The sequence below is a fragment of the Denticeps clupeoides genome, chromosome 12 (genome assembly GCF_900700375.1).
Source record: "Denticeps clupeoides chromosome 12, fDenClu1.1, whole genome shotgun sequence".
NCBI lineage: Eukaryota > Metazoa > Chordata > Actinopteri > Clupeiformes > Denticipitidae > Denticeps > Denticeps clupeoides.
The window spans coordinates 2,733,329-2,759,335 of record NC_041718.1 but is presented as its reverse complement, the minus strand read 5'-3'; the positions used below and the strand labels follow the sequence as shown (position 1 = coordinate 2,759,335).

General features: G+C 41.0%; 3 protein-coding genes and 1 pseudogene across 6 annotated transcripts; 2 read left to right on the top strand and 2 right to left on the bottom strand.

Annotated features, from left to right (window-relative positions):
• Nucleotides 1–148: 148 nt before the first annotated feature.
• On the top strand, nt 149–6,990 carry c12h3orf18 (chromosome 12 C3orf18 homolog). Of its 4 annotated transcripts, XM_028999358.1 has the most exons (7): nt 149–467; nt 2,337–2,437; nt 3,482–3,980; nt 4,812–4,837; nt 4,975–5,101; nt 5,361–5,392; nt 6,314–6,408. In XM_028999358.1, exons 3-6 carry the CDS (start codon nt 3,693–3,695, stop codon nt 5,364–5,366), a joined length of 447 nt encoding a protein of 148 aa, XP_028855191.1. In that variant the 5' UTR covers nt 149–467; nt 2,337–2,437; nt 3,482–3,692; the 3' UTR covers nt 5,367–5,392; nt 6,314–6,408. The 4 variants fall into 4 exon arrangements, with proteins under 4 accessions (XP_028855191.1, XP_028855188.1, XP_028855190.1 ...); XM_028999355.1 differs by lacking the exon at nt 5,361–5,392 and having other exon boundaries at nt 6,314–6,990; XM_028999357.1 differs by having other exon boundaries at nt 5,361–6,990.
• Nucleotides 6,991–6,998: 8 nt separating this feature from the next.
• Nucleotides 6,999–13,056, bottom strand: LOC114801275 (high mobility group protein HMGI-C). The gene is made up of 6 exons (XM_028999359.1): nt 13,013–13,056; nt 11,814–11,962; nt 11,632–11,709; nt 10,028–10,075; nt 9,918–9,947; nt 6,999–8,875 (listed from the first exon to the last, which is right to left on the bottom strand). Exons 2-6 carry the CDS (start codon nt 11,913–11,915, stop codon nt 8,795–8,797), a joined length of 339 nt encoding a protein of 112 aa, XP_028855192.1. The 5' UTR covers nt 11,916–11,962; nt 13,013–13,056; the 3' UTR covers nt 6,999–8,794.
• Nucleotides 13,057–14,087: 1,031 nt separating this feature from the next.
• On the bottom strand, nt 14,088–25,725 carry mst1 (macrophage stimulating 1). Its single transcript, XM_028998870.1, has 18 exons — nt 25,619–25,725; nt 24,155–24,299; nt 23,875–23,990; nt 23,603–23,717; nt 23,373–23,509; nt 23,165–23,285; nt 22,746–22,864; nt 19,225–19,396; nt 18,977–19,107; nt 18,006–18,108; nt 17,771–17,907; nt 17,237–17,269; nt 16,986–17,097; nt 16,645–16,722; nt 16,098–16,244; nt 14,858–14,964; nt 14,619–14,758; nt 14,088–14,261 (listed from the first exon to the last, which is right to left on the bottom strand). The coding sequence occupies exons 1-18, from the start codon at nt 25,671–25,673 to the stop codon at nt 14,088–14,090; spliced, it is 2,142 nt and encodes a 713-aa protein (XP_028854703.1). The 5' UTR covers nt 25,674–25,725.
• LOC114801530 (uncharacterized) lies at nt 24,893–24,987 on the top strand (annotated as a pseudogene).
• Nucleotides 25,726–26,007: the final 282 nt, after the last annotated feature.

Genomic DNA, 26,007 nt, shown 5'->3' with positions numbered 1-26,007 from the left:
TGAATGGGTTAATTTCTCCTGAGCCGACTACCCGGATGCAAACATGGCATCTGGTGTGCTCAGCCATTAAATCCTTTTCACATTCCTGGTAAGACAGACAAGCACCCCAAGGAGCCAATCAGTGCATGGGATTACAGCACAACTGACCAATGGTGGCAGAGCAGAGGGATGAACCGGTGGCTCAGGGTCTGAGCTGTGTGTAGCATCCCTGCTGCTGCAGGGAAAAAAGGAAAATGGAGAGAAGCAGGAATGCAAATCTTCGCCTGGGCAACATCACCGGACCAGCATATTTTGGCTTGTCGTGAAAACCCTGCCCTCATGGTGTCTGATCTTATTCACGAGCCCTCAGCTGAGCAATCGTCTGCCTTCTAAGGAGCCAGGAGGAGGAGGAGAAGAAGGAGAGAAGAAAGAGGGAGGGAAACAGATAACTCTCCCTGATCTGGTCTTAATTACATCTTCTGTACAAGGTAAGCTCCTCCATTTCTATTTCTATATGGGTGGTGGTAATGGGTAACGCACTCGCCTATAAACCAAAAGACCCAGGTTCAAATCCCACTTACTACCATTGTGTCCCTGAGCAAGACACATTTACATTTACATTGACAGCATTTATCAGACGCCCTTATCCAGAGCGACTTACAATCAGTAGTTACAGGGACAGTCTCCCCCTGGAGCAACTTAGGGTTAAGTGTCTTGCTCAGGGACACAATGGTAGTAAGTGGGATTCGAACCCGGGTCCTCTGGTTCATAGGCAAGTGTGTTACCCACTAGGCTACTACCACCCACACTTAACCCTAAGTGTCTCCAAGGGGGGACTGTCCCTGTAACTACTGATTATAAGTCGCTCTGGATAAGGGTGTCTGATAAATGCTGTAAATGTTAAATGTAATGTAGGGGGACACTTATGGTCATTGGAATCCTGGACTGATCACCACTTCAACTGTGATAACCACTTCACTCTGTTGTTTTGCTGCGATGCAGAAGTATTCTCTGATGTGACCCAAGAGATGAAGCAGGAGCATTTATTTGAATCATGGAAATATTTGTTTGAGCATCTTTGTACTGTGCTCATTGCTGATTGGCTGAAACAAAGAAGCTCAAACAGGCCTGGGATTTGTGATTGGCTGCAAGACTCACATGTTCCTCATTAAGGGGAGCAGACTGCGTGTCCACAGTGTGAGAGGAGCTGTGGTCTCTGCCTGATTCCTGAAGCAGAGTCAGAGAGCGTTGTTACATAAAGGGATTATTCCTACAGCAAGTCAGTATCACCCAGACACAAAGAAATGACTCATATTTCAATGCTTTTATTTCGGTTTATTGTAACATGCAAAGTAACCACTCAAAAACCTAAACAGCCTAATATTTAATTACATGTATAATACCCTTAATTTGGCAATATGTTTACGCTAAATTAAAATTTGCCCATTTTTTTTTACAGGCCCAGTGATGTCCAAGTCACAAATGTAGGCTAAAAAAACACATTCTATGCCAGAACCTGTTCACCGAGGGTGAACTGACATCAGACAGAATCCTCTCAGCAGGAATGATCTCATATTGGCTGATTGGCTGTTGTAATTTAGCCCATAGATACTCACGATGCAGGATGTAATTCCTCTCTCCATAATTACAACACTTAGTAATTTAGGTGAATCTGGAATGGAATTGTTGAGCTGGCACAGCTCCACAGCTCCTACGTGTGGTAATGTGGGAGAACTACAGCTCAGTAAAAAAAACAGCAACAAAAAAAACTGCTTTTCTATTTCTATGGTAACCATGCCATACCTATTATTAACACCAACACACCTTCTTCATTATGATCAGCTCAATCAAATCTTACCAAACAAGGAAAGGTTTGAGAACCACTGACATAACCCTCCATTTCATCCTGATTTGACTGTTGAACGCCTCCAAATTATTAAGATATTAATATGCACCAAGCACATTTCCATAACCGATAAACACATTATTCATTGCATGTCAACCTGAAAAATAGAATTCATCTAGTTTAGGGGGGATTTTGTCTGATAATAACTTATTAGTCATTACTTGCATACCTATCAAAACACATATATTTGTCAGCTCTGGAATTTCCCATAATTGCTCAGCAGACAAACGAGATCAGATCACTGACTGTATGTACATCTCTGCGCAGAGCTCATCCACGCGCTTGTTCGGTTAGTCGGTACTTGCGTCTCTTTGAGCCTGCGTACGCTCCTTATGCAATGCTCCCTTGCTACGTGGGCCGCTTTTTAAAATTTTTTTCTTTTCTTCTCTCTATTGCTTTTTTCCCTCCTTGTTACAGTATCTGCTAGGTTCTGCCATTTCTTTTCTCACAGAGCCGGTGCCCACATCCTGCCCACAACATCCACCTCTGCCCGGCTGTCTGGGAGTGGCTGTTGGGCACCGTAACGGCATGCCAAGCACACTTGCCAACAAGGTATATTTGCATTTGTCAGTAAACACACACACACAGACCCACAGCCAAAGCATAACCTGTGTTGCAACTTCTGCTTACTGTAGAATGATTTAAAAAGAAAAAAGTACGTTTCTCAGATGGAGGGAGTCAGACGAGTGAGGCTGGATCCTACACCTGTAGTCATCATTCATTTCTAAAAAAGGTGCTCGTGCTCTTGCAAAGCCACATGAACAATCGCCTTCTAAAAACGGACCTGCCAGCAGTATCAGTTTGAACCCGTGAGGGCAATGCTTCCAGCCTGTGGTTAAAGACACCAGGCCCCTTCCTCACAGACACACACACCACACACATAGAAACCAACCAACCTCCTAACGGTCCTCAAGTGGAAGGAAATCAGCAAATTAGTGGTAGCGCTTACTGACATATGGGCACACCAAGACACACACAGTCACATGTGAGACATATCCTTAACACAGAAATGGATGCTAGCAGAGGTTGGGATGCCAAAGATCTGTGTAATGCTGATACATAATCAAATACGCATCATTATTTATCAGAGACAACAAATTCACTAAAATCACAGTCCATAAAGAACATTCATGATAATGTTATTTTCATATGTGAGCAGTAGTGCATTACCCTGAATATGAGACAGTTTTTGCTTTTTGGAGAAGTGAAGAATCTGAAGTTTTTGGAGAAGTGGTGTTATCTTACAGTTACAATCTGGACCAAAAATGCAAGACGTGTGGATGACGGCAAATATTATACTTTAAAATGTGTCTTAAAAAGAGTGTCTTATAAACAGGTCGAGCAAGTCCAGAAATGGACAAAAGTTGAACACAATTGCCTTATGGGTATTTTACACACGTTCTGAACACATTCTGAACACATTACTTTTTATGTACCGTAACAGAATAGATAGTTCTATTCATTAAATGGCAATTTATTGAGAATTCAGGTATCACTACTTTTGCAAGTAATGTGTTTAATGTTTTCATGGTAATTTTTTTCTGGATTCATAATGTGTAAATAGTGTGAAAGAAATGTGTCTCTCATCTGAAACAGGTATATTTATAACTCTTTCATCTGGGAAATGTCTTCAAAGTCTCTGGCTATACCAACATCCTGGGAAAAGAGCTGCACCGGAGCGCTTGGTGACAACGAAGTGTGAAACGCAGATCACAGACACAGAGGAGCGATAAGCCCCGCCTGCCCTGAAACCCGGAGCCAGGCTTGACTGTCTGCCTGTCTTTTGTGATTCCGTCCCAGCATCGCCATGTCTTTACCTACAGCCAGGGCCAACCTGTCCAACCCCACTCTCTCTCCCATCATTCCCAGTTCTGTCCTCCCAATGAGCACGGTGGAGGCCACTGTTGCAGGTCAGCAGATCCTCACAACCAGGAGCACCCAGCCTGGCTCAGTTAGCATCTCCATCACTTCCGCCCTCAATGAGACGGTCTTCAACCCAACCCAGCTGCCCCTGTTGGAAGGGGATGGACCCAGCATGAGCATGGTGTTGGTGCCCTTTGGAATCATCACAGTCATCGGCCTGGCCACTGTTGTGGTGAGTCTGAACTCAAGGAAAATGCTAAGCAGAAAAGGTTCTTGGTGTATTATGTTCATTTCACGTTTATCCAAACTGACTTAACTAGAATGATTATCATTATCATGTCACATAATGATATAATAATAGTCATAACAGTCATTAGCACAATCATTTTCTATGATAATGACATTAATAGTCAGCAAGCACAAGAAAGTGGGCTGAACCTTGACCTTGGCATTTCCATGACCTTATGGCTTTTTTAGGGCTTTTGCACAGAGAAGTCACGTGAAAAGCATTTTTAAAAAAGTTGTCTGTACTGTTACCACAATTTTTTCATCTATATACAATTCACTCTACTTTTCTGAGTGAAGTGAAGTGATTGTTATTGTGATACACTGCAGCACAGCACACGGTGACACAACGAAATGTGTCCTCTGCTTTTAACTATCACCCTTGTTGAGCAGTGGGCAGCCATGACAGGCGCCCGGGGAGCAGTGTGTGGGGACGGTGCTTTGCTCAGTGGTACCTCAGTGGTACCTTGGCGGATCAGGATTCGAACCGGCAACCTTCTGATTACGGGACCGCTTCCTGAACTGCTAGGCCACCACTGCCCCCAATACAACAATATAAGCCTTCATAGATGCATCCCATGCTAACAAGCACAAGGTCTTGTCCTCTTGTTATTGTCATCTCAGGACCATATCCACTGTCAAACTAAACAGGCAAAAATATTACCAGCACTTTTATTGAAAAATTCTCATGGATGATCCAGTGAAACTTAGATTTACAAGCACTGCCCACATGCTGATGAAATCTCTAATGATGATGTATCAATGGTCTTCCTCCTAGATGCTGTACATCAGGAAAAGAAAGAGGTAGGTCATGTGTTTCCACAGAGACATCTTACTGTGGTGGGGTGACATAGACCATAAATCATTTTAGATTTATGCAGTATGGTATTCAATCAACACTGTAGTTCTATTGATACTGTAATGATTACCCATGACCTCAGGCTGGAGAAGCTGCGGCACCAGCTCATGCCCATGTACAACTTCGACCCAGGTGAGGACCAGGATGACCTTGAACAAGAGCTGCTGGACCATGGCCGTGATGGCAGCCCAGCAGGACCCAACGCCAAGGTGAGCAATAAAAACCATCCATTTTAGTGGAGAAATCAGCTGCAGAATTTTACTCTTAAAAACTGTATACAATTAATGGTATTGTTTTTGTGCACTAAAATCATATTTGTTTTCTGCAGCATGTATTTGTTACAGACTAGAACAGTTATACATAAGCATTTCAAGTTGTATTGTATCAAAGGAAATAACAACAATGGCTCTTTTCTCTTAATAATTATCAATAATGATGTCATTTGTACTGTTTTCTTTTCTTTTTAAGTTGTGATGCATGAATATGATCAGTGACTGGTGGTAAAGTATACTGTGATTTCTCTGCTTTGTGTTCATCACTTTTCATGTGAACTGTCAATTACAAACTAATTCATTCAACCCCGATGAATCCACAAGAAGTGTAATTTCTCCCTCGTGTTATCTTGGCTACTACCATGACTTTGTAAGCACAGGATATGCTGATGCGATCAGACATTTTGTTCTCATCATTTAAAACACAATGCTCAAACTTACAAACTGGTTCATGAAATTATTTCATTCAACACTCTAATATTTGGTTGATTCACAACATTGTCTAACAAGATTGTTTAAATCAAAATGTAGTCACTGCAGGTACAACATATGAATCAGTAATTAACCAGTTGTCATTGTCTCTTTGCTCATAATGGGTAATCCACGAGTTGTTGTTTTAAACACACGACACACTGAAAATCACCCATGTGATTTTGAGCAGAATCTATGTCTTGTGATCTTTGTAGTTAATGCTGATAAAATAGAAAACATTCAAATCCCGAACCACCGAGTGGCCACTGAGGTCCCTTTGATTAAAATACCGTCCCCGCACACTGCAGCTTGCACCTTTCGTTTTTGAACCCGCAACCTTTCGTTCACGGGTCTGCTTCCTAGGCCATCACCTTTTTTTGAAAATCGTGATGAATATTGTGATGAATAGTCAAATTAGTATTTTTACTTGGAGAGGTGCCTCACAGTTTGAGATCAATAACAGATGGCATGCAGAGACATGTCCTGTGCGTTTGGCCCAGAACTTCATACATACCGTATTACGGCAGAGATTATATTCAAACCTTTGTTAACCAGCGCTGTGGTAAACTGTGATTTCTCCTGCCTTTTTACCGTTCCACCTCACACACTGTTTATACTTATACAGTCTGTCCCACTGACTCTACAACTGTCTCATTTCGCTCTCCGTTCCACTCGTAGACCCTGACAGCGAGCCAGGGCAGTACACAGAGGCCGAGTCGGCTGGTCTTCACTGACGTGGCTGACGCCATCAGTGCATGACGATGCACTGCGATGAAGAGCGATGAGCCCCTGGACACCCAGCTGGAAGGATCTTTGGTCAGACCCCAGTCTGAAAACGCTACTCGATGATAGATGAGGAAGAACTCCTGATTTATATCCAGTCCCCACTACATCCATGGCTGGCTGTCACTTTTTATACAACATTAGAAGCAACTAATTGTCCTGTGGGGTCTTTTTTCACTCTGTCTTTGATTTGAACACTTCTATGAATGGCTGGCCCATGTATCTATTGAGTATGTTTCACTATTTATGGTTATCCAGAGATATATCAAAAAGATTGAGTTTTTTGTACACAATTCAATAGCGGGAACCAGTGCTATGATTGCGGAAGGACAGATTTAAGAAACCTAAGAAGAAATGTTAATGGGATGTGTGTTTGTATGGAATTGCATGTGTTCGTTCACAAGTGTAGTCTGTGACTGGCAGTAGCTACTGTCTATATTTGAATTATATGTATGAACATTGCCCACAACTATCTGTCAACCACCCCCTCCTAAGGTGTCTTTACAAAACCGAGTCTTTTTAATGACATTTTATGACAAAAGGGAATTAATAAAGGAATTATTCTACAGGTAGTTGGTGCTTGTGTTTTGGACCAAAACAATAGATATTTATTGAAATTAACATTCTTGGGTAATATTAACTTTCACAATTTGCAGGTTGACCAAAAAGCATGTGTAGTTTGAATTTCATTTACATGACGGTTTTTGAATGATAATGACAGAAATTGAACCATCTGATGTCAGCATGCATGCAAGAGCAAAAAGAAAACATTGCATAATGGATACATTTAATGTCACATTTACATTATCGCAAGCAAAAGAACATAAAACAAAAAGTGAAATAAGGCAAGAAAAAAAAAAGATTAAAAAAAAGCTGCATTTCTGAAAGTTTGATGACAGTCAACACAAGCTCCTGGAATCCTTAAAGGTGGTGCCATAAAGAAGCAACAGTAAAACAAAAGGCTTGTAAAAAAATGGCTCACATAGTTCGGCAACAAGTTTGGCATCATTTATAAGACGTTCATTTAGAAAAGAAAAACTTATTCAGTCTTATGCCAGTTACAGATTTGTTTAAAAGGCAACCCTGAATCACCACAGTAACACAGGCCAAAAGAGAATTTAGTGTAGAAGAATGAGAGCAGAACCAGAACTCATTCTCAAACTTCTACATGTCTGTTAATCCTTTTTTATGAACAAAATAATCTATGAGAACAAATTAGCATTTTCTCTTGTTATATCTTGAGTGTATAGACATTGTCATGTAACCACTCACATGTTATTCTAAAGAAAATGTGCTGAAAATATTCAGCTTAAAAATGATAATTAAGAAAGTTGAGATCATTTTATCAATATAAAAAAAACCCACAAAAACAATGTTGATTCCATTGGTTGATTTCAGCGGTTTCAGTGCATCATTTGGAGGAGTTATGCTTATGATATTGCTGTACAAAATGTTTCAAGGCACACAGTTCATTAATGTCACAATGCAATATTTCTTAAATCATACATGAACAATAAATGGAACAGCTTATCATACACACATGATAAACAGCTTGTCAGGCCTATAAATGTATTGTAAAATGATTGTTGTTATAGAAAATGATCCGCACACAGAGGTTACACAGACACAATTGTTTGTTTCTTAATACCGTATTATCTTATCACTTACACTGACCACTAGTTCGAAGACTTGCCAAAAGGACATTTCTTGTTTTCCAATCCAGGCAAATATCCATTAACATGTACCATACGAGTCAGGAAATTGGGTCCATCCTTGGATTAAAACTATAGCTACTTTTTAAAAGAGCAAGTATAATAATAGTATTACAAGAACTTTCTAAACTGAATTTGAAACCAGAAAACACATTATTTAGCCACAAAGTCTCAAACTATCAAGGTGTGTGTTTAGTACATTGACATTTACAAAGAGTGGCTATTTTAATGGAATTTGTTTCAAACATTACCTTTTCTCCACTACATTACACAGACAATGGTTTTAGGTTTTTCTAATGTTTTGTAATAGAATTTACTATAAGCAGCATATTGATCATTATTTTTTTTTATCTGATGGTAGACTGGCCTATTCAACATCTGGCCTATTTTATGCATTACATATCAGTTCAAAATGAAGGTCTAGCGGAACCTCGTAAATGATCGGAAAAATGATCATGAGTACAGCGAGAACTGGCCAAGTGAATTGAAAATGCAGGACACCCTGAGCGCAGAAGAACTGGCTGCAAAGTTGCTGTAAGAGGAATTTGGACCTGAATTCAAGTGCTTTAAGTTTAGAGAAGGTATCAGTGCATATGCACATTCCTGAGATGGACTTCAAACATCAGAACACAGGTAGGCTGAGGTAGCTGCCATGGTAGACCCCTTACAACCCTTCAGGCTGGGCAGGTGGGTCTTGAATGTGTGGGGCTTCAGATGGTCCTTCCCCTCCTTCTTCTTGAGAAGCCTTTGATGTGAATAGGAAAAGAAAACAGCAAAATGTGGAAATGAGATGTAAGTGTGCACAACTGTACAAATGAAGAACTGATGACAGTTAGGCCAGGAAACCATGAAAAAGTGGGCAGGATGACGGTTGTGTAGAGTTTCCCTCTTTCTCTCCTGACTCATTCATAGCCTGGCCGAGTAGCTGCGTATGAGTGAGTGGGTAGTTTCTCAATGGTTTCATGCACTCTACACCTGCCCAGCGTCTGGTGAGAATTAAAAGCCCAGCCTCCAATTTCCCATACAAAAGTCCAAGGGGGTAAAATTCACCATGAAATTACCCCGTCTGGATTTCGGTATGTGGTGAAGCGTGCTTACAACTCAACTCATTTTTTTGTAGAAACAATGCTGTCTGACCACTGCAGAAAATGGGGTGATTTCTATAACACAGATTGGTCACCCTCATAAAAAAAAAATTTAAGCACAAGATGTCTACAGAGGGAAAATTTACTGTCATATAAGAATCCTGTCAGAGATAATTTGCTAAAATTCTCTAAAAAATAATCAATACGTAGATTTTTAAAATGTACACTCCAAACAGACACGGATGTGAAAGTGTATGTATGAGTTCCATAAAAAAAAATGTTTACAGATTCATTGCATCTTTTAACCGTATCTTGTGTCTAGACCCTCCCAGTAAAGTTTTGAGCAGGTAAAGTGAAAGTGAATGTCAATGTACAAAACACACCTCAAATATCTTGTTCAACAGGAGTCTAAGCTTTTGTGGTTAAATTATGTGATACTACAGGAAACCATGTTGGAAACCAGCAACATATCATTTATGTTTTTGTTAAAAATACAAGATTCAGGCCTGTAGTGTAATGTAGCATTACACTGCAGGTGCCATGAAAATAAATATTAAATAACAGTGTGATGCAGGGTAAAACTGCATAAATATGGATTTTCAGTCTCAGTTTAAATAGAAGGTAAAACCGTCCATTTGCATCAGTGCTTCAATTCAATCCAATAATTCTACAGTCAAAAGCGGGGACAGCCGAGAGCCTTACCTCTTCTTTATCCTCAGCTAATTTATGTGGCTGTGGATAAAATAAACCAGTTACCGAGATGAACATTCACACCGAACAGCCTGCGTTTATGTGCATGTCATTGTACCAACCCATTTTCTTGGACGACCCCGAGGTCTTTTCTGCCCAGCTTCAGCTTTCTGAAAACAAAATTGAAAAGGAATCCACTTGTGATTTTATGTAACACTCAGGAGATCCATGAGATGAGACAATCTGCCATGGAGCCCTGTTTACTCACAACATATCTGATCACATGACCCACTTACTCATGTGACCTGTTCCACTTTGGTCTTTGGTTTGAAACACACGTCAGAGCGAGTGGGTAGACCATGTGATTGCCTGCAAGTTGTATTAAAGCAGAATTTCCCAGCAAAATAAAACCCTTCCAGTTGAAAGTTTATGTATGTTTATCAGCTCTCTAACTAACAAATTCATAAAGCAATCTTGTTATCTCTGCATTCTATAATTTTTTTCCATTTTTCTTTTAGAAAAATAGGAGCTGCTTGTGCTACATATGTAAATGCAAAAACTGCAAACAAATTCAATAACGACTCAAAATACTGTTAATTCTGATCAAATCTTCATAAATGTTAATCATTGTGGATTTAGAACCAGGGATATAATGGTTCCTATAAAACAGTTTACATTTCTTGTAATGCTGTTCTGTGCCATAACACGATATACTTATACTGATGTGCATTTAATACCCTCTATCATTTATTCAATGCTGAAATTACAATGACTAATAAACTAAGATTCATCCCCCACATTGAAATAGTTGCATCTGTTTCTGAACTACATACAGCATGCAGCAGGATGTTATAAAATGTTTCACATGTGATTAAGTCAATGCCTCAAAGTGGGATATTGTAAAATAACTTAATAGTTGCCTTACATCAAATATACAGTACTATGGAAATGAATGTTCTGTGGAAATGTGCTACTAATGAACTAATGAATGATCTCCTACAAGCAAACGTTTACATAGGTGGTTGTAGCCTAGTGGGTAACACACTCGCCTATAAACAGGAAGTCCCAGGTTCAAACTCCACTTACTACCATTGTGTCCCTGAGTATGACACTTAACCCTGAGTGTCTCCTGGGGGATTGTCCCTGTAACTACTGACTGTAAGGCGGATAAGGACATCTGATAAATGCCATAAATGTAAGTTGCTTTCTCTAGACACATAAAATACTTGTTTAAGGGTAATAACTTTATTCACAAATGTTTAAGCAATGCTGGAAATATTTCACACTTCACTTTCATTATAGACAAATATAATATTTGGTAGTATTTAGCACTGTGGTGTAAACTGAAACACCTGAATGCAAGGAGCATTAGGCATTATGGAGCTAAAAAATGTAAATTGATTCCCTCTACAGTGAAATACAATTGGCACATCATCTAATTCTATGCACATGAATAACACTTAGACTCTTAGTTTCACCACAGTACTCAGCATAGCCATACCGAACACTGTGTTTTCATGCATGTAGAAATGACTTATATAACCAAAATATATATATGCAGAACCGTTTTTCCAAATCATGAGCAATTACACCTGTACCTTATGTTGCACAAAAAAAAGTAAAAAAAAAAAAAAGTTACAGGGAAGGAGTGAATCAGTATTTAATTCTGTAAACATCACCATTTCATGTATGTATCATAAAAAACTTTAGGAGAGAGGGATCTTGCCTTTGCTACAGAAGACTTGCTCTTGCTTCCTCTGGGCCTTCCTCGGGGTCTCCTTGGGGCAGGAGGACCAGTGGCTTCCTGAGAGATGATATATAAAACAGTCGTCTCAGTAAAGCACCATGAAAGTCTAATAAGAGAAATTGATGATTAAAAATGATTAAGACCTCTTGTTGACCTCTGACCTGTGGCGGTTTGCGTGGTCGACCCCTCCCTCGACGTAAAGGCTGCACCTCTGAGGGTGGAGTCGCCTCCTCCCCACCCTGGCTGCTTGTCCCTGTCTGCATCCGCCTGTGTCAGTGTGAGCACGGATGGCGGGCCGTCATGCGCGACCCTGACAAGTCGAATGAGAAAGCAGAATAATCATAAACGTCTGAATGTTTCACACCTTTGTCACAGAAAAAAAGAAAAAAATTTACAGTCTGTGATGACGACTTAATTTGCTTGGAATGAGCTCTAGCATTCTAGGCATCTTAGTTAGTATTTAGTAAGTCCACTAACTAGGTCCTAGGTCCTAACACTCATCTGGGACTTCATGGTCACGTGACGCCTATGAGACAGAAAGTTTCTTGTCTTGTCAAACTGAAATTCAGAAATTCAAAAGTCAACTTTCAGACCCTATATGCCTCACATGTCTTAACTTTTAACATAACAGCAAAAAGCTCTAGAAGCGATCAAAGTTGAAACATGTTGGAAGTTATTCTTTTAAAAACTGATATGTGTATATTTTACTGCTTTATGGGAAATCAGGTATCAGGAAGCGCGTACAAACATTGCGCACATTCAATAAAACTCGCTTTAGCCTGCAGTCAACACACACACCCAACACACGAACATGGTGTCAGCAACATCCTAAAACTGTTCCCAGAAATACTCAATCACCACTCAACACAACACAATTCAGTGAGTTGGTGCCAGTTCTGCAGTCCACGTTCATGGTTGCCAGGTTTTGCGACAGAAGCACACAAACGAGGAAGAGCAGGTATCCCTGAGCAGCCCCAGTCCTTATCCAGCAAGTAAAAAGATTAAAGTTGGAGATACTCGGACAAGAGCAGAAATGTTCTTTGGACAAAACAAACTAACTTAACATTCCCAAAAGACGATTAATAGCGCCGGACCTGGCAACGCTGCACATTCAGAAATTTTTTTTATTGATATTTTGATATATCTCCCTTAAAATATGGTTAATCATGTTGCCTCATGTTTAATTGCTACATGTATTTTTTTTATTCTGATTCAGAAGCTGGTCGTAAATGGTTAGAAGTAATCAGCATAATAATAATAATAATGATAAACAAATTGAAAATAAGTGCTTTTACAGTGATGCTATAGCGGATGTGGACAGACAGCACAAGTAAACAGCAGCCCTGGTTCTGTTACTCACCGGTTCACGTCTCCTGCGTCACAGACCCCCGCCCGATCATGCACTCGTGCCTTTACCTCAGGGAAGAGAGCAACGCCCCTTGCTGTATGGACTCAGCCCACTTCAGGGGCGGGGCTGCGTGGCATGCAAGGGTCCTCCTGCTCCTACATGGGCGGGCGATGAAGGTAGGGCAAGGCGCAGGGCATCAGGCTTCGGGGGCCAGTTTAGGGAATTCTACCGTTTTCACATGCGCATCTTAACAGTGGGACAGTGGGCTTTTGGGAAGGAAACTTTTGGGAGAATTTTGGAGGGCAGAGGTGGCCTAGTGGGTAAGAAAGTGGACTTGTAACTGGAGGACTGCGTGCCACTGATGTCCCCTAGAACAAGGTACGGTCCCCACACACTGCTCCCCGGGCGCCTGTCATGGCTGCCCACTGCTCACCAAGCTCAGGGTGATGGGTTAAATGTGTGTGCATCGTGTGCTGTGCTCACTTTCACTTTTCAGAGCTTCCACCGGTTTCATATACCGCGTGTAGTCGGCGGCCAGTAGCCAAGAGTATAGAAGACCACGAATATCTATGCATGCGTGTGGGAGCTGCATGGCTGGATATTTATTGGGGGTTCTGAACAGTAATGCTGTGGTTTCTTTGGCACGCAAGACATGAAGGCAGTAGCAGCTGGTGCACCTGACAAGCAAACAAGCAAAACAACAGCCACAGAGAGGAAGCTGGTTCATGATTTACATGCCGTGCTTTGGGACATCGACTTAAACCTCGGTACTTTGGCTCTGCATCCTTCTCACAGCTCTTTGACATCTTTAGAAAAAAGGTGCAGATGAGCCAGTGCAATATCTACGATGGCACAATGGTGGTGACAGAAAACGGTGGGATTTCTTAAGATAAAACATGATTGGACAGTTCGGCAACTTCAAAAAAAAAAAAAAAAAGAAGGACAGAGCAGAGAAACCGTAACAAAATTTATTCCTGACAGCAGAAGCAACACTTATGTACATTTTTCATCCCCTATATCATTCAGAAAGTCTAGAGCCCACTGTGAGTGACACACTGTTTGACACAGATTTTGGTTAGGAACTATATCAGGGACGTTCATCATTCATAACCATGACCTTCTTGATCCAGTCCACGTAGAAGGACACGCGGATGAAGATGTTGGGCTGACCGGGGTGCCCACAGCGTCTCATGGGAATGATGACGCCTTCCAGGACCCAGCAGTCGCTGGTCTGACAGGCCAGCGGGCCTCCGTAGTCCCTCTGTGGGAATCATCAGAGACAGGGAGGAAAGAGTCAGAGAAGGTAGGTGGTAGTAGCCTAGTAGGTAACACACAAATCCCACTTACTACCATTGTGTCCCTGAGCAAGACAATTAACCCTAATTAACCCTCCAGGGGGGGACTGTCCCTGGAACTACTGATTTTAAATCACTCTTGATAAGGGCATCTGATAAATGCTGTAAATGTAAATGTAAATGTAAATGTAAATGTAAATGTAAATGTAAGTAAGAGTAGGCTTGGTTGGGGATGGGGGCTCTGAAGCGAGGCTAAAAATGAGTCACAGTTCACCACAAAACCCAAATTTTAGGGTTTAATGCTATACATCAGCCTGCCGTACCTCACAGGCGCCAACTCCAGCCTGGAAAGAGCTGGTGCACATCTCATTGTCTTTCACACGACCACGAAAGTACTTGTTGCACTCTGCATTGCTTAAGACGGGCATCTGAGCCACGTTCAGTAATGACTCGTCTCCAGTCCCTGTGTTACAGAAAGAGATAAACAGAATAGAACCCTGCACATGTGTGAAAAACTGCAAATGACCCACGATAATCTGACAGTGGGGTGGTACTGGATTACCTTTGGTCTCTCCCCATCCTGCAATCTCACAATCCGTCCCCTCCGGGACAATGTAGCGTTCGGGCGGAAGGCAGATCTGAGAGACACGCTCATTAAACTGCACAGGACTGAGAAACACACACACAGAGAGAGGTAGATACAGAACAGAGCAGATTATCAGGAGATTATTGCTTCTATTGTTATCATTATATTGCATCATATTTAAAAAAGAACTTTTAAATAGAAGAAAGAAACAAAGAAATCTCCAAAAGATTCAGGGAATGGGTGGACTAAGCATACTGACTGTTGTTACAGTTTGATTGAAATGAGATGGTTTATGAATGTTTTTCACGAAGTAAGTGACTGCATGTTCAAGCTGTGGTGACAGTAGGTGACGGGGCTGCCCGGTGGGGTCAGAGCTCTGAGATCACAGGCAGCCACAGGAGTCCAGCACCTTGGACAGCGGTCTTGGACTCCAGCACCTTGGACTCCTGCAGTCCAGGTTCTACCTGGCTTCCAAACACATGGCCACCCATACGTACATGACAGGTTAGCCAAGTCAGTGATACTACTTCAGTTAAACACAATAAAAAAATCTTCAATTGTTTTTCTATAAACAAATGGTAGATGCTTATTTCAATGATTGACAGCTCCCATGCAAATGACTTCCTCATCCTAGACGTTTCAAACCCACTCCTGTCAATCCATCACTCGCACACCTTGCATTGATTGGATATCATGTGATCTCTGGGACCACGCCCATTCTCAAACATGCAGATAGATTATAAGTGCTTTAGTTCAACATTATCTACTCGCTTACTCACATTCCATAACTGCTCAATCCACACCAGGGTCGCTGGTACCAGGGCCTACCTAGAGTCACAGGGTGCCAAGCAGGGACTCACCTGGGGCAGGGCGTCACTGTGCCTGGGAAATATTAACCTTCATTTCATCCATCACTAGTGTCAGGATTCCATACCTTTAAACATATAAATCTTATCACGCAACAACTAAAGCCCCTCCCACAACAGCTCATCACCATGCAGCTGCCATGTTTCAACCTGATTTCCACAATCTCCAATTATCAGGATCTGGACACGGTGACTGCCAAGCAGCTAAAATCTAATCCAGACACAATTCACAAATGGGCGTGTGGACACAAGTCTTCCGATGGAAATGGAGTCTTGGTAAACACTAGCCTAGCATAGCATAGGGTGTGATGTGCAATGCAGCAAGCTGTGTGAGTGTGATGTATACATACGTTTCTAGCTGTAGCATGGCTAGATGTGACTCTGTTGGCCCACAGACAATCTTGGTGAGTGGGATGCTTTGTCTGTCTGGTTCACCTTCTTTTGGATCACGAAACAGTGTCCCCATCACAGTTGAATATCCTGTCAGATCCACATGACTGTAAAGAATGAACACAAACAGTGAGTAATAGGTTGGGCTCGAATCGGACATTTCTGGAAAAAAATTGTTGAGAACAGGTATTGAGAATGTGTGTAATGTGTCTTGTAGTAAGTCACATCTTACAATACGTACATCCATTTTTCGGGTGATTTTGTGCCGAAACTAAATCTGTCAACACTGAGCATATACAGATTTAAGACCACTTAATAGAAGAAGTCATTAAATGCACTATTCAACATTATTTCTATTTAAGAATTAATAATAATTATTAGTAGTAGTAGTGTTGGTCATCTGCCACAACTTTAAAATGGCCCAGACACTGGTTACTTTAGAGGTTATCATTTAAGAAACTATGATAATAATGCCTATAACATATCAGAAGAGAAAATGAACAGTACCAAGAGGAGAAGCACTGCTTAGTGCTGATAACCCATTTGGAATTTACCAAAGAACCTCCACAGAAGTGGTTCCCTTTTCTGTCCAGACAAGAGAGAGAGGCATGTTAGACTCAACCACAAAATTCGCAAAATTACTGCTCCTTAATTGCCCTTAATTTCTAAGGGCACATTTCTGAGAAGCAATGTACCGAATCAACAGTCTGACCAACAGCCCATTCATCTGAGTCATTTTATAACTCAACACAAGGACCTGTCATGAAAACTGTCATGAAAGCTCTTGCAAATGAAAGCATAAAAGAACAAAAAAAGTGAACCTCAACAACTAGCCTTAGCCCCCTCACCTGTCTCTAAGACTCACGGTCCAAGGAGAGTTTCCAGGTGAGCCCCCGACAATGCGAGCTTTTGAGCTTGAACGATCATCTCGCTTCCCACACTCTGTAAACTCCACCTTCTCTACACACACACACACACACACACACACACACACACACACACACACACACACAGCATTATAGGTCTGTAGGCAAGCTCTGCTATGAGTGTAGACCTGGTATAGATTAAACCAGAATTCTGAAGAAATCTCTATATTCACCTGGTGTATTGATTATAGACACCCTTTCACCAGCTGCATAAAACAAAAAAAGAACAACATCAGCACAGAGATACACGGAGAGAGTTCGTAGGATAATGACCTTGGACTCTCATCTAACTGGCTGATAAGGACATGGAGTAAAGTCAGATGCCAGCAGTCTACTTGTCCAATCACCACAAATTCCTCTAAATTCCTTTTAAAAGATATTAATTTTATGTTTGAGATTAACCAATGGGACAAGGATTGACATTATGGCGGCAAGGGTTATATGCAGAGGTGGTTAGTAGCAAGTTACATTTACTTGAGTAACTGGTAGATGCAACTGTGTAGTAGTTTTATCACTATATATATATATATATATATTAGTAGTCTAAATAATTTTTTGGATGACTACTTTTTTTTAGTATTACTATTTTGGAGTAACGCTACTCGTACTTGAGTACATTTTTGCCTACTCAACCCACCTCTAGGTCAAAAAGTCATATCAAATTGAAAGATTTGATCTTCATTGCTATGTTTTCTCTTCTTCTTTACCGCACTGTTTGATGGCACAGTAGTCAAACTCAGTTTTGGGGTCAGTGGTGTAGCACCAGGGGCCATGCTGGTCTCCATCAGGGTTTCGACAGTAGTTCTCCGTTAGGTTGGCATCAGGGTGTGTCTTTGGATTGATCCTGAGCAAATTGTGAAAACAGCCGTGTTTACATTTCCACACCAAGCATTTACTGTCTTTTATGAAATACCCTGTGTACTGGGCGCCAGTTGAACTTACTTAGTTTGGTGGGGTGTATTAACACTCCACTTCTGGCAGTTAATCCCTTTTCTGGTCTTGTGGACCACACCTCTGTAGTTTTTACCAATTTCGTGGTAGCAGTCTAAAAAGACAGATAAGGACACCTGACTGTTGACGGAGCAACAATTGACAGTTTACTGATATCCTGATGGTATATGTTTTGTCTCGGGTGAGGACGAGACAACTTATTAGAAGGTATGGAGTATTGTAATAAAGAAAACAACCCAGAATGGCACCAAATAACCCGAGCAATTCATTGAAGCTGATTGTCAAAAACAAAATGAAGATGAATGTTATTGGTACAAGTGCATGTCATGACCATACAAGATGCTGACAATATAAACAAGCAAAAAAAGAGTATTTTCTGAGCAACAGGAGGACAGGGCGTGGTCACAGAGAGGAGCTTGGTTATAGTTCCACTGGGATAAAACAAACTGCGATGCAGACAGACAAAACTGTTCCACTAAATATTACTGTTGCTTACCAAAGAAACAGAAAAGGCTTATTAATGCATGAGGCATACAAAGTCATGCAGGAAGTTATTTTACCAAAACCAACCAATTAGATCTCAAAACTTTGATTGATTTGATATTTTTTAGTTAATTTGAAATAAATTCTCAAATTGCACAATGTAGGCAAATTTAACTAGTATAGACAGGAGACTTTTATTCCTAGTATGAATATTATTTATTACATCCACTACCAGTCAAACATACAGCAAGTGAGGATGCTAACTGTACTAGATTTTAATAATACACTAAATAAATAAAAACACACTTAACTTTAACTGTGAATATTAACAATAATCTCAGTTCCCCACAGTAGAGGGAGTCTGAATAGAACATTTTGAGATACAATGTTCTAGACAGTTAGCACCAGAGGAGTTTAAGGTCATTTATAAATGTTACCAATTGAATAAGGAATAGAAATTGACAAATTTCCAGTTCTACCTTCAGCCTCAATGTCATCAGCGCATCGTTTGATCTGCAGACAGAGACCGGTCCTCATCTCAGATACTGAGGTGAAACACCATGGAGCCTCAGAACCATCTGGATTCCGACAATAGTTCTCTTCGAGCCCTCTGAAAAAATTGACGGAGACAATTCATAACTTACATTTCACATTATGTTATTTTTTTTCTTTGATGAAAATAAAGGCAATTTCACAGAACAAGGAAACAAGCCAGAGCCTGACTTACTTGCACTCATAAATGTGAGGGTAGAATGGGTGCTTGTGGGGGGACTGATCATCCCAACGCTGGCATGAAATTCCTGATGTGGTTTCGTTCACTTTGCCACGATAGTCTTCACCACGGCCACGGAAACAATTAGTTGTGTAGCTTGAGCGCAAACGTCTTTTTGGAGCTTCCGCTTTAAGAGACAATGAGTTAGAGAGGAGACATTCACACCAATCAAGTAAACCGAAAATAACGTGGCCATTGTAATTCTCTTTCACACTTGGTTCTTGGCGTCAAGATTTTATGCATAACAGATCAGGCACCAGCTAATACATGCTGCAAGAGTTCCCACCAAACATCCCTGCTCTGTTAAAACTGCCAGTGAATTTTACACAAATATGTACTTAAGACTTAAACAACTTTGACAGACCTATAATCAAAGACTATTTTCAAAAAGGCTCATTGTACTCCTTCTAAGCAATAAAGTGTAGATTGGGAGCCTGAGCTGGGTGTCTTTAAATGGACTGAGAGAAAGGAATGGATGCCGTGGATGGGTAGAAGACATTTTATCGAAGAGAAAATATATGGCGGTAATGCACCATTCCAAGTTGTAAACTCCAACTGGTTCAAAATGCCGACACCAGAGTGGAAAAAGAACATTTCGACACATTATGCCCATATTGTCGGTTACCTGTAAAACTCGGACTATAAAATTCCGTTAATAACATACAAAGCTAAGCATGGACTGGTCCCTGTTTTCTTGGGTGGCTTGTTTATTGACTCCTGCCCAAGAATCCAGGTTCTTACGTGTAGCAAGAAATAACAGAACCCCCCCCTGCTGTGGAACAGCCTTCCTAAACTCAGAAAGTATTTTACAGTTAAATGCACATATACTAAAATATATATATATATATAAAATATACATATATATTTTTTATACATATATAAAAAAATAATAAAAAAGTGAAGTGATTGTCACATGTGATACACAGCAGCACAGCACACGGTGCACACAGTGAAATTTGTCCTCTGCATTTAACCCATCACCCCGAGTGAGCAGTGGGCAGCCATGACAGGCGCCCGGGGAGCAGTGTGTGGGGATGGTGCTTTGCTCAGTGGCACCTCAGTGGCACCTTGGCGGATTGGGATTCGAACTGGCAACCTTCTGATTACGAGGCCGCTTCCTTAATCACTAGGCCACCACTGCCCTATGCAGTGATCACCTCATCCTAGGCTCTCCTAGAATGTTCACCGGGGCCACTGTTGCACTACCATAACCAGTCCCAGCCACCCGAGTTTCTGAGCTACTCTACATCCTGGTTCCTGGCATTGAGCTGCTTTTGAGATGAACCAGCACGAAAATAGAGAAGAAGACTTGCTACCATTGTGTCCCTGAGCAAGACACTCTGGATAAAAAATGTTATGTAAAAAATGTTAAAAATTTAAATGTACTTTAAAGATGTCACGCTGCATGGAGGACACATGGACAAAACAAGAAGACCATCAAAATTTTTAATGTATTTTTTTTGTATGAAAACACCTTTCATTAAAATGTCTTTCCTTTTAGTGTAACGTTAGTTGATGGTTGCACTTTCACTCAGATGAAAGAGCAGCCTAAACCATACCGTTTCTCAAGAAATACACGCTTCTAAATTTCCCTGAGCCCTCGAGATGAGAACTTTTATGTTTTCTCGCGGGGGTTCTGTCTTACGCAGAAACATAGAGCGCCATGAGATTTAACGTGTGATTATGCAGAGTGAGTGTATTCATGAGGAAGGGCATGAGACCTGGTTTTGATGTGTGGCGTGAAGTCTCAGTAAAAGTTTGCTGACTGATAGTGGGTAGTCGGTGGGGAATAACAGTGTCAGTTGGACTAGTTTCAGTTTGATTTTTACAAAACTTTACACCGTTTTGTACTGGAAGTGTAAGAGGAAACCGGGGCATGTTCAGAACTGCTGTTTAAGGGTGTACGTACAGTATAAGAAAGGGTATAATAATGTGTCAGAATTGAATAAAGTGGAAAAAGAATGTGCTTGATTGCATGTTTCCCAGTGCAAGCACGTTGCTGTTGGTAAGATGAGGACTTTTTCACGCTTTGTTAAATAGCCTGGAACTTGATTAAGCTACAAATGTATATGATTTAGAAAATTACATTAGACAACATTAAGCTCATAATCCTTTTTACTGAATGTGTTGCATTTTTTTACTAGTTCAGGGGTCACCAATTTAACTAGGCCAAACTAGTATCACGTACCAATTTGAAGGTGGATGGACGATGCTTTTGATGGCCAGATGTAACTGGACAGGTAACGCTGTCCATTTGGGAGGGTCCTTCAAATGCAGTCAACAAAAAGGTCTCCCTTCCTTTCCTGATAAGGACTCATCTTATGAATACTTCTTTGTCTAATCTGTCCCATAATTCATTGCGTGATGTGTCCCAGCTTGAGGTGCTTGAAAATATCCATAGACTTGAAGGCTGTAGCCTTCAACTAATTGAGACATTTCTATATAATCAGACCTATTTTTTGCCAGTAGTTGTAAAAGTTTGAAGAAAGTGGACACACCGGAGACTCAGAACTGCGTGCAAAATTACCAAACCTATTCACTTTTAATACAAATCTCACAGACCAACTGGGTGAGCTCTGATTTCATGGTTGACATTCCCTGTTGGTTTCATTAAGTAGTTTTGTCAAGCATGATCTACATTATTTGTTTGTCCCTGGCTGGTGGAACAGCTTGCCCTGCTCCATTCGACTAGCCGAGACTACTACCACCTTTAAGAAGCAGTTGAAAACCCATTTGTTTAAAAAGTATTTCAGACGAATCTAACACTTACACATGCACATGCACACACAAAAATTTGTCTAGCGCTTAACAATTTCCTAGCATGTTCTATTCTTGACAAGTTAGGCCTTATCAGGGCTCTTAGTTTTGTAACTCAAAATCTATAGAAACCGAATGAGAATTGCTGGTGTCTTCCTCTTGTAAGTCACTTTGGATCAAAGCGTCTGCTAAGTAAAGTAAAGTAAAGTAAAGTAAAGTATTTGCCTCAAAACATAATGTGAGACTAATGCAAACTGTCAAGATACCACTGAGGTCTCCTATATAAAGGCACCACACACTGCTCCCCGGGTGCCCACTGCTCACTAAGGTGATGGGTTGAATGCAGAGGACACACTTCGTTATGTCACTAAGTGTTTCACAATGACAAAAATCACTTTCACTTATAAATCTAATTTGTCCGATTGTCAGAATTTAGTTGAAATTAAGATTTTTCCAGATTAAAAAAAAAATGCACAGTAACCCTGTTTGTCAGGTCCCGGTCTTAGCAGACCTGTGGCCACTAGACGTCACCATTGGACAGAAAAATGCAATGCATTGTGCGCCGTCGAAATGTATGTATGTATTTATTTACTTATTTTAACGTTTATGTCGCTTGCACTTGTGCTCATCCCTCCACCCAACATGACACTGTTTCCGAATATAAATACATTTGTTGTAATTGTTCTTTTGTATTCTAGGCGAAAAGATTTAAAACGTACTGCATTTTCGGATGTCACAGCTCTCTCTCTCAACTGCTGGATCCGTGGTGTAACACCAGGGCACCGGAGAAGCATCAGGGTTGCGGCAGTAATTGTCATCAAGACTCTTCTCTGGGTATCTGGCATGGCACAGCAAAAGCACGTTTATGTGTTACATTAACCAGAATTTGTGAGCGTTTTTGTTGCTTTCATGTAAGCACAGAAATTAATTATTCCAAGATGCTCAAACATAAAATAAGATAATTATTTTCTGGCTATTAACAAACAATAATTAAAACCATAATTTTAATGCCATTTGGACATTGGACATTGCACCCAATGTCCAAGTATGGCCTCTAGCACCTGTGACCCTGATGTGGTTTAAGTGGTTATGAGTTAGTGAGTGGTGCTTTAAGCCCGATTAGAGTCTGGCATCTTACTTTTCGGGCTGGTAGATGTGCTGATGAGGATGCTGCTGGTCCCACCGTTGGCATTCCCTTCCATTAATAGTATGATCCACCTGACCCCTGTAGTCCTCTCCATTGCATGTAATACACACCTCTGTGACACATTAATTAAAAAGTTTTTTTAATTACTACATTTTTTTGCCTTCATTAAAGATTATTTTCTCTGCCGGTTGCAACGTACCATCTTTGCACTGGGGGATGTTGCAACTCTCGTAGCGGTGTTCTGGGTGGGTTGTGTAACACCAAGGCCCAATAGGATCCCCGTCTGGATTCCGACAGTAATTCAGCTCCAGGCCATTTGTAGCTGTGGGAGTATATCTACTCGGAAGAGGATTGAGAGAAAATGGGTGGGTGGACATGCTTTGTATTGTGGACCATCGCTGCCAGAAAAATGTGTTATCTGTCACTTACCGATGGTCATGTGGAAACTTTGACCACCACTGCTGGCACTTGTGGCCATTTTTTGTTACTGACACTTTCCCTCGATAGTTTTCCCCTTTTCCAACAATACATTTCCTAACATACACTGAAAAGAAGGAAAAGGAATACGATTCATTTATGGAAAATCCATTTCAAACAGCATAATTGCCACTGATTTTCTTATATAACTTTAATCTTTTTACACTGGTTTTACACTGTATCTGTAGGTGAAACATATGTTAAGACAAGTTCAGTAAATTCACCTTTCATCTCATAGAGGTCACAGTTTACATTCCTTTTCACCTCAGCGTTGTCTCCATCTCCTACCCAAGGCAGCTGCTTGCAGGTAATAGTGGGACGGGTTTCATAGTTAAATGCCCTGACAGGAATAAAATGGAAAAAAAAGGCATATATTTTAATATACCTAAATATACCCACCGCGTGGATGTTTTGTAAACCCTTTATCAAGTAGCTGAGTTCCAATGTTTAAATCATGAGTTAATAAACGCATGCATATGTGTTCATGCGTAGGTGTGTCTGCACCTGCAGTCCACAGACTCTGTACAGCGCTGGGCACACTGCTCCAGCGTGAGACCCGGTATCACCCGCACCCGATCGGCGTTCCAGGACCGGGGCTCCAGCTCTCTCCCCTCCGAGCGCTGAAAGTCATTTAGGGCGCTGCGGCTCCCTGCGCACGGGGAACAAGGGACACTCCATTCAGACACGTCTTTGCATTCTTTTCTGCACAGTAGTTAATGCTTATAACAGGGTGGGCCATTAATATGGATACACCTTAATAAAACGGGAATGGTTGGTGATATTAACGTCCTGTTTGTGGCACGTTAGTATGTGTGAGGGGGCAAACTTTTCAAGATGGGTGGTGACCATATTGGCCATTTTGAAGTTGGCCATTTTTGTTTTTTCAATAGGAAGAGGGTCATGTGACACATCAAATTTATTGGTAATTTCACAAGAAAATTGCTTTTGGTTTTAACATAACTTTATTCTTTCATGAGTTATTTACAAGTTTCTGACCACTTATAAAATGTGTTCAATGTCACCAACCATTCCCATTTTATTAAGGTGTATCCATATAAATGGCCCACCCTCTACACATAACTTCAGATGTAACCTCTGTTAATGTTCCCCGGCATTTATTACACAACACTATGGCAACGAGCGTTTATCATATTATCCTCTACTTGAAGCTTTTTGTGAAGCTGTCAATGAGAAAACGACATGAGGAAAAGAGAGTAAACAGAGACCTCATCATCTTGCTATGTACTTGCTATGGCTGCACATATACTAAAATTGGATCAATACAGAGAAGATTAGCATGGCCCCTGCGAAAGGATGACAGGCAAATCCATATTTTTGGGGCAGTGGTGGCCTAGCAGTTAAGGAAGCCCCATAATAAGTGGGTTGTCGGTTCAAATCCCGATCCGCCAAGGTGCCACTGAGGTGCCACTGAGCAAAGCACCGTCCCCACACACTGCTCCCCGGGCTCCTGTCATGTGGCCCACTGCTCACTAAGAGTGATGGGTTAAAAGCAGAGGACACATTTCACTGTGTGGACCGTGTGCTGTGCTGCTATGTATCACAATGACAATCACTTCACTTTCATCACTACCTATGCTTTGAGACTTAAGATACGGTGTTCTAGAACACAGATGAACATGCATAAGCAACACTAAATCAATCAACCAACAAGTCTTCTGGCTCTGATTCTCTTCGAATGTGGGTGAATGATCAGTGATCAGGCTACACACACAACCTTTGGACCAGCAAACTAGATATTTTTTTTTTTGTGCTTACAAAAGACATTCACTACACTAACAACACACACACATACTCCCCAATTGTTAAATTAAATTGAATTTAACTAGCATGTCCATACACACAATAGCAGTTTTTACAGTACTAATTTATTAGGCTCATATTAGACTTGTACATAACTTGGATAATTATGAAAATTATTAGGTTTGATAATTAGGTTTGATGACTCACCCTGGACAGAATATCTCCAGGATGCCAGGACCAGAACCACCAACAGCGTGCTCATGTCGGACTGCGGGTGTCGGACTGCGGACTGTGACAAGGGCTCAACTTCCCCCGATTTCTGCCACCAAACTGGAACAGACTGGATCCTCAGTAAATAGACCAAATAATACAGACACAGATATCTTACCAGAATAACAGAGGTCCGAAAAGAAATCAATAGCACAGGGTTTCCCACGCGCTGCCAATCAATGCATTAACCATTAACCCTATTTAAAGCAATACGATGATTTAATCAATCAATCCAAACTTTTTATTATACTAATTTGAAAGAAGGTCTACCGAGATTCGAAACTCTTAAGTTAAATGTGCTGTGACGTAATGAACAATTCTTGATT

Bases quoted from the DNA above. Each gene is read 5' to 3' on its own strand.
- c12h3orf18 (XM_028999355.1), top strand. From the start codon at position 3,693: ATGTCTTTACCTACAGCCAGGGCCAACCTGTCCAACCCCACTCTCTCT. The intron at 3,981-4,811 runs GTGAGTCTGAAC...TCTTCCTCCTAG, and splicing joins TCGGCCTGGCCACTGTTGTG to ATGCTGTACATCAGGAAAAG. The intron at 4,838-4,974 runs GTAGGTCATGTG...CCATGACCTCAG, and splicing joins TACATCAGGAAAAGAAAGAG to GCTGGAGAAGCTGCGGCACC.
- LOC114801275 (XM_028999359.1), bottom strand. From the start codon at position 11,915: ATGCAGACAGGGACAAGCAGCCAGGGTGGGGAGGAGGCGACTCCACCC. The intron at 11,710-11,813 runs GTCAGAGGTCAA...ATCATCTCTCAG, and splicing joins GACCACGCAAACCGCCACAG to GAAGCCACTGGTCCTCCTGC. The intron at 9,948-10,027 runs GTTGGTACAATG...TTTTATCCACAG, and splicing joins GGGGTCGTCCAAGAAAATGG to CCACATAAATTAGCTGAGGA.
- mst1 (XM_028998870.1), bottom strand. From the start codon at position 25,673: ATGAGCACGCTGTTGGTGGTTCTGGTCCTGGCATCCTGGAGATATTCT. The intron at 24,300-25,618 runs GTGAGTCATCAA...CCCCGTGCGCAG, and splicing joins CTGGAGATATTCTGTCCAGG to GGAGCCGCAGCGCCCTAAAT. The intron at 17,270-17,770 runs GTAAAGAAGAAG...TGTTTTATGCAG, and splicing joins CTGTGCCATCAAACAGTGCG to CTGGTGAAAGGGTGTCTATA.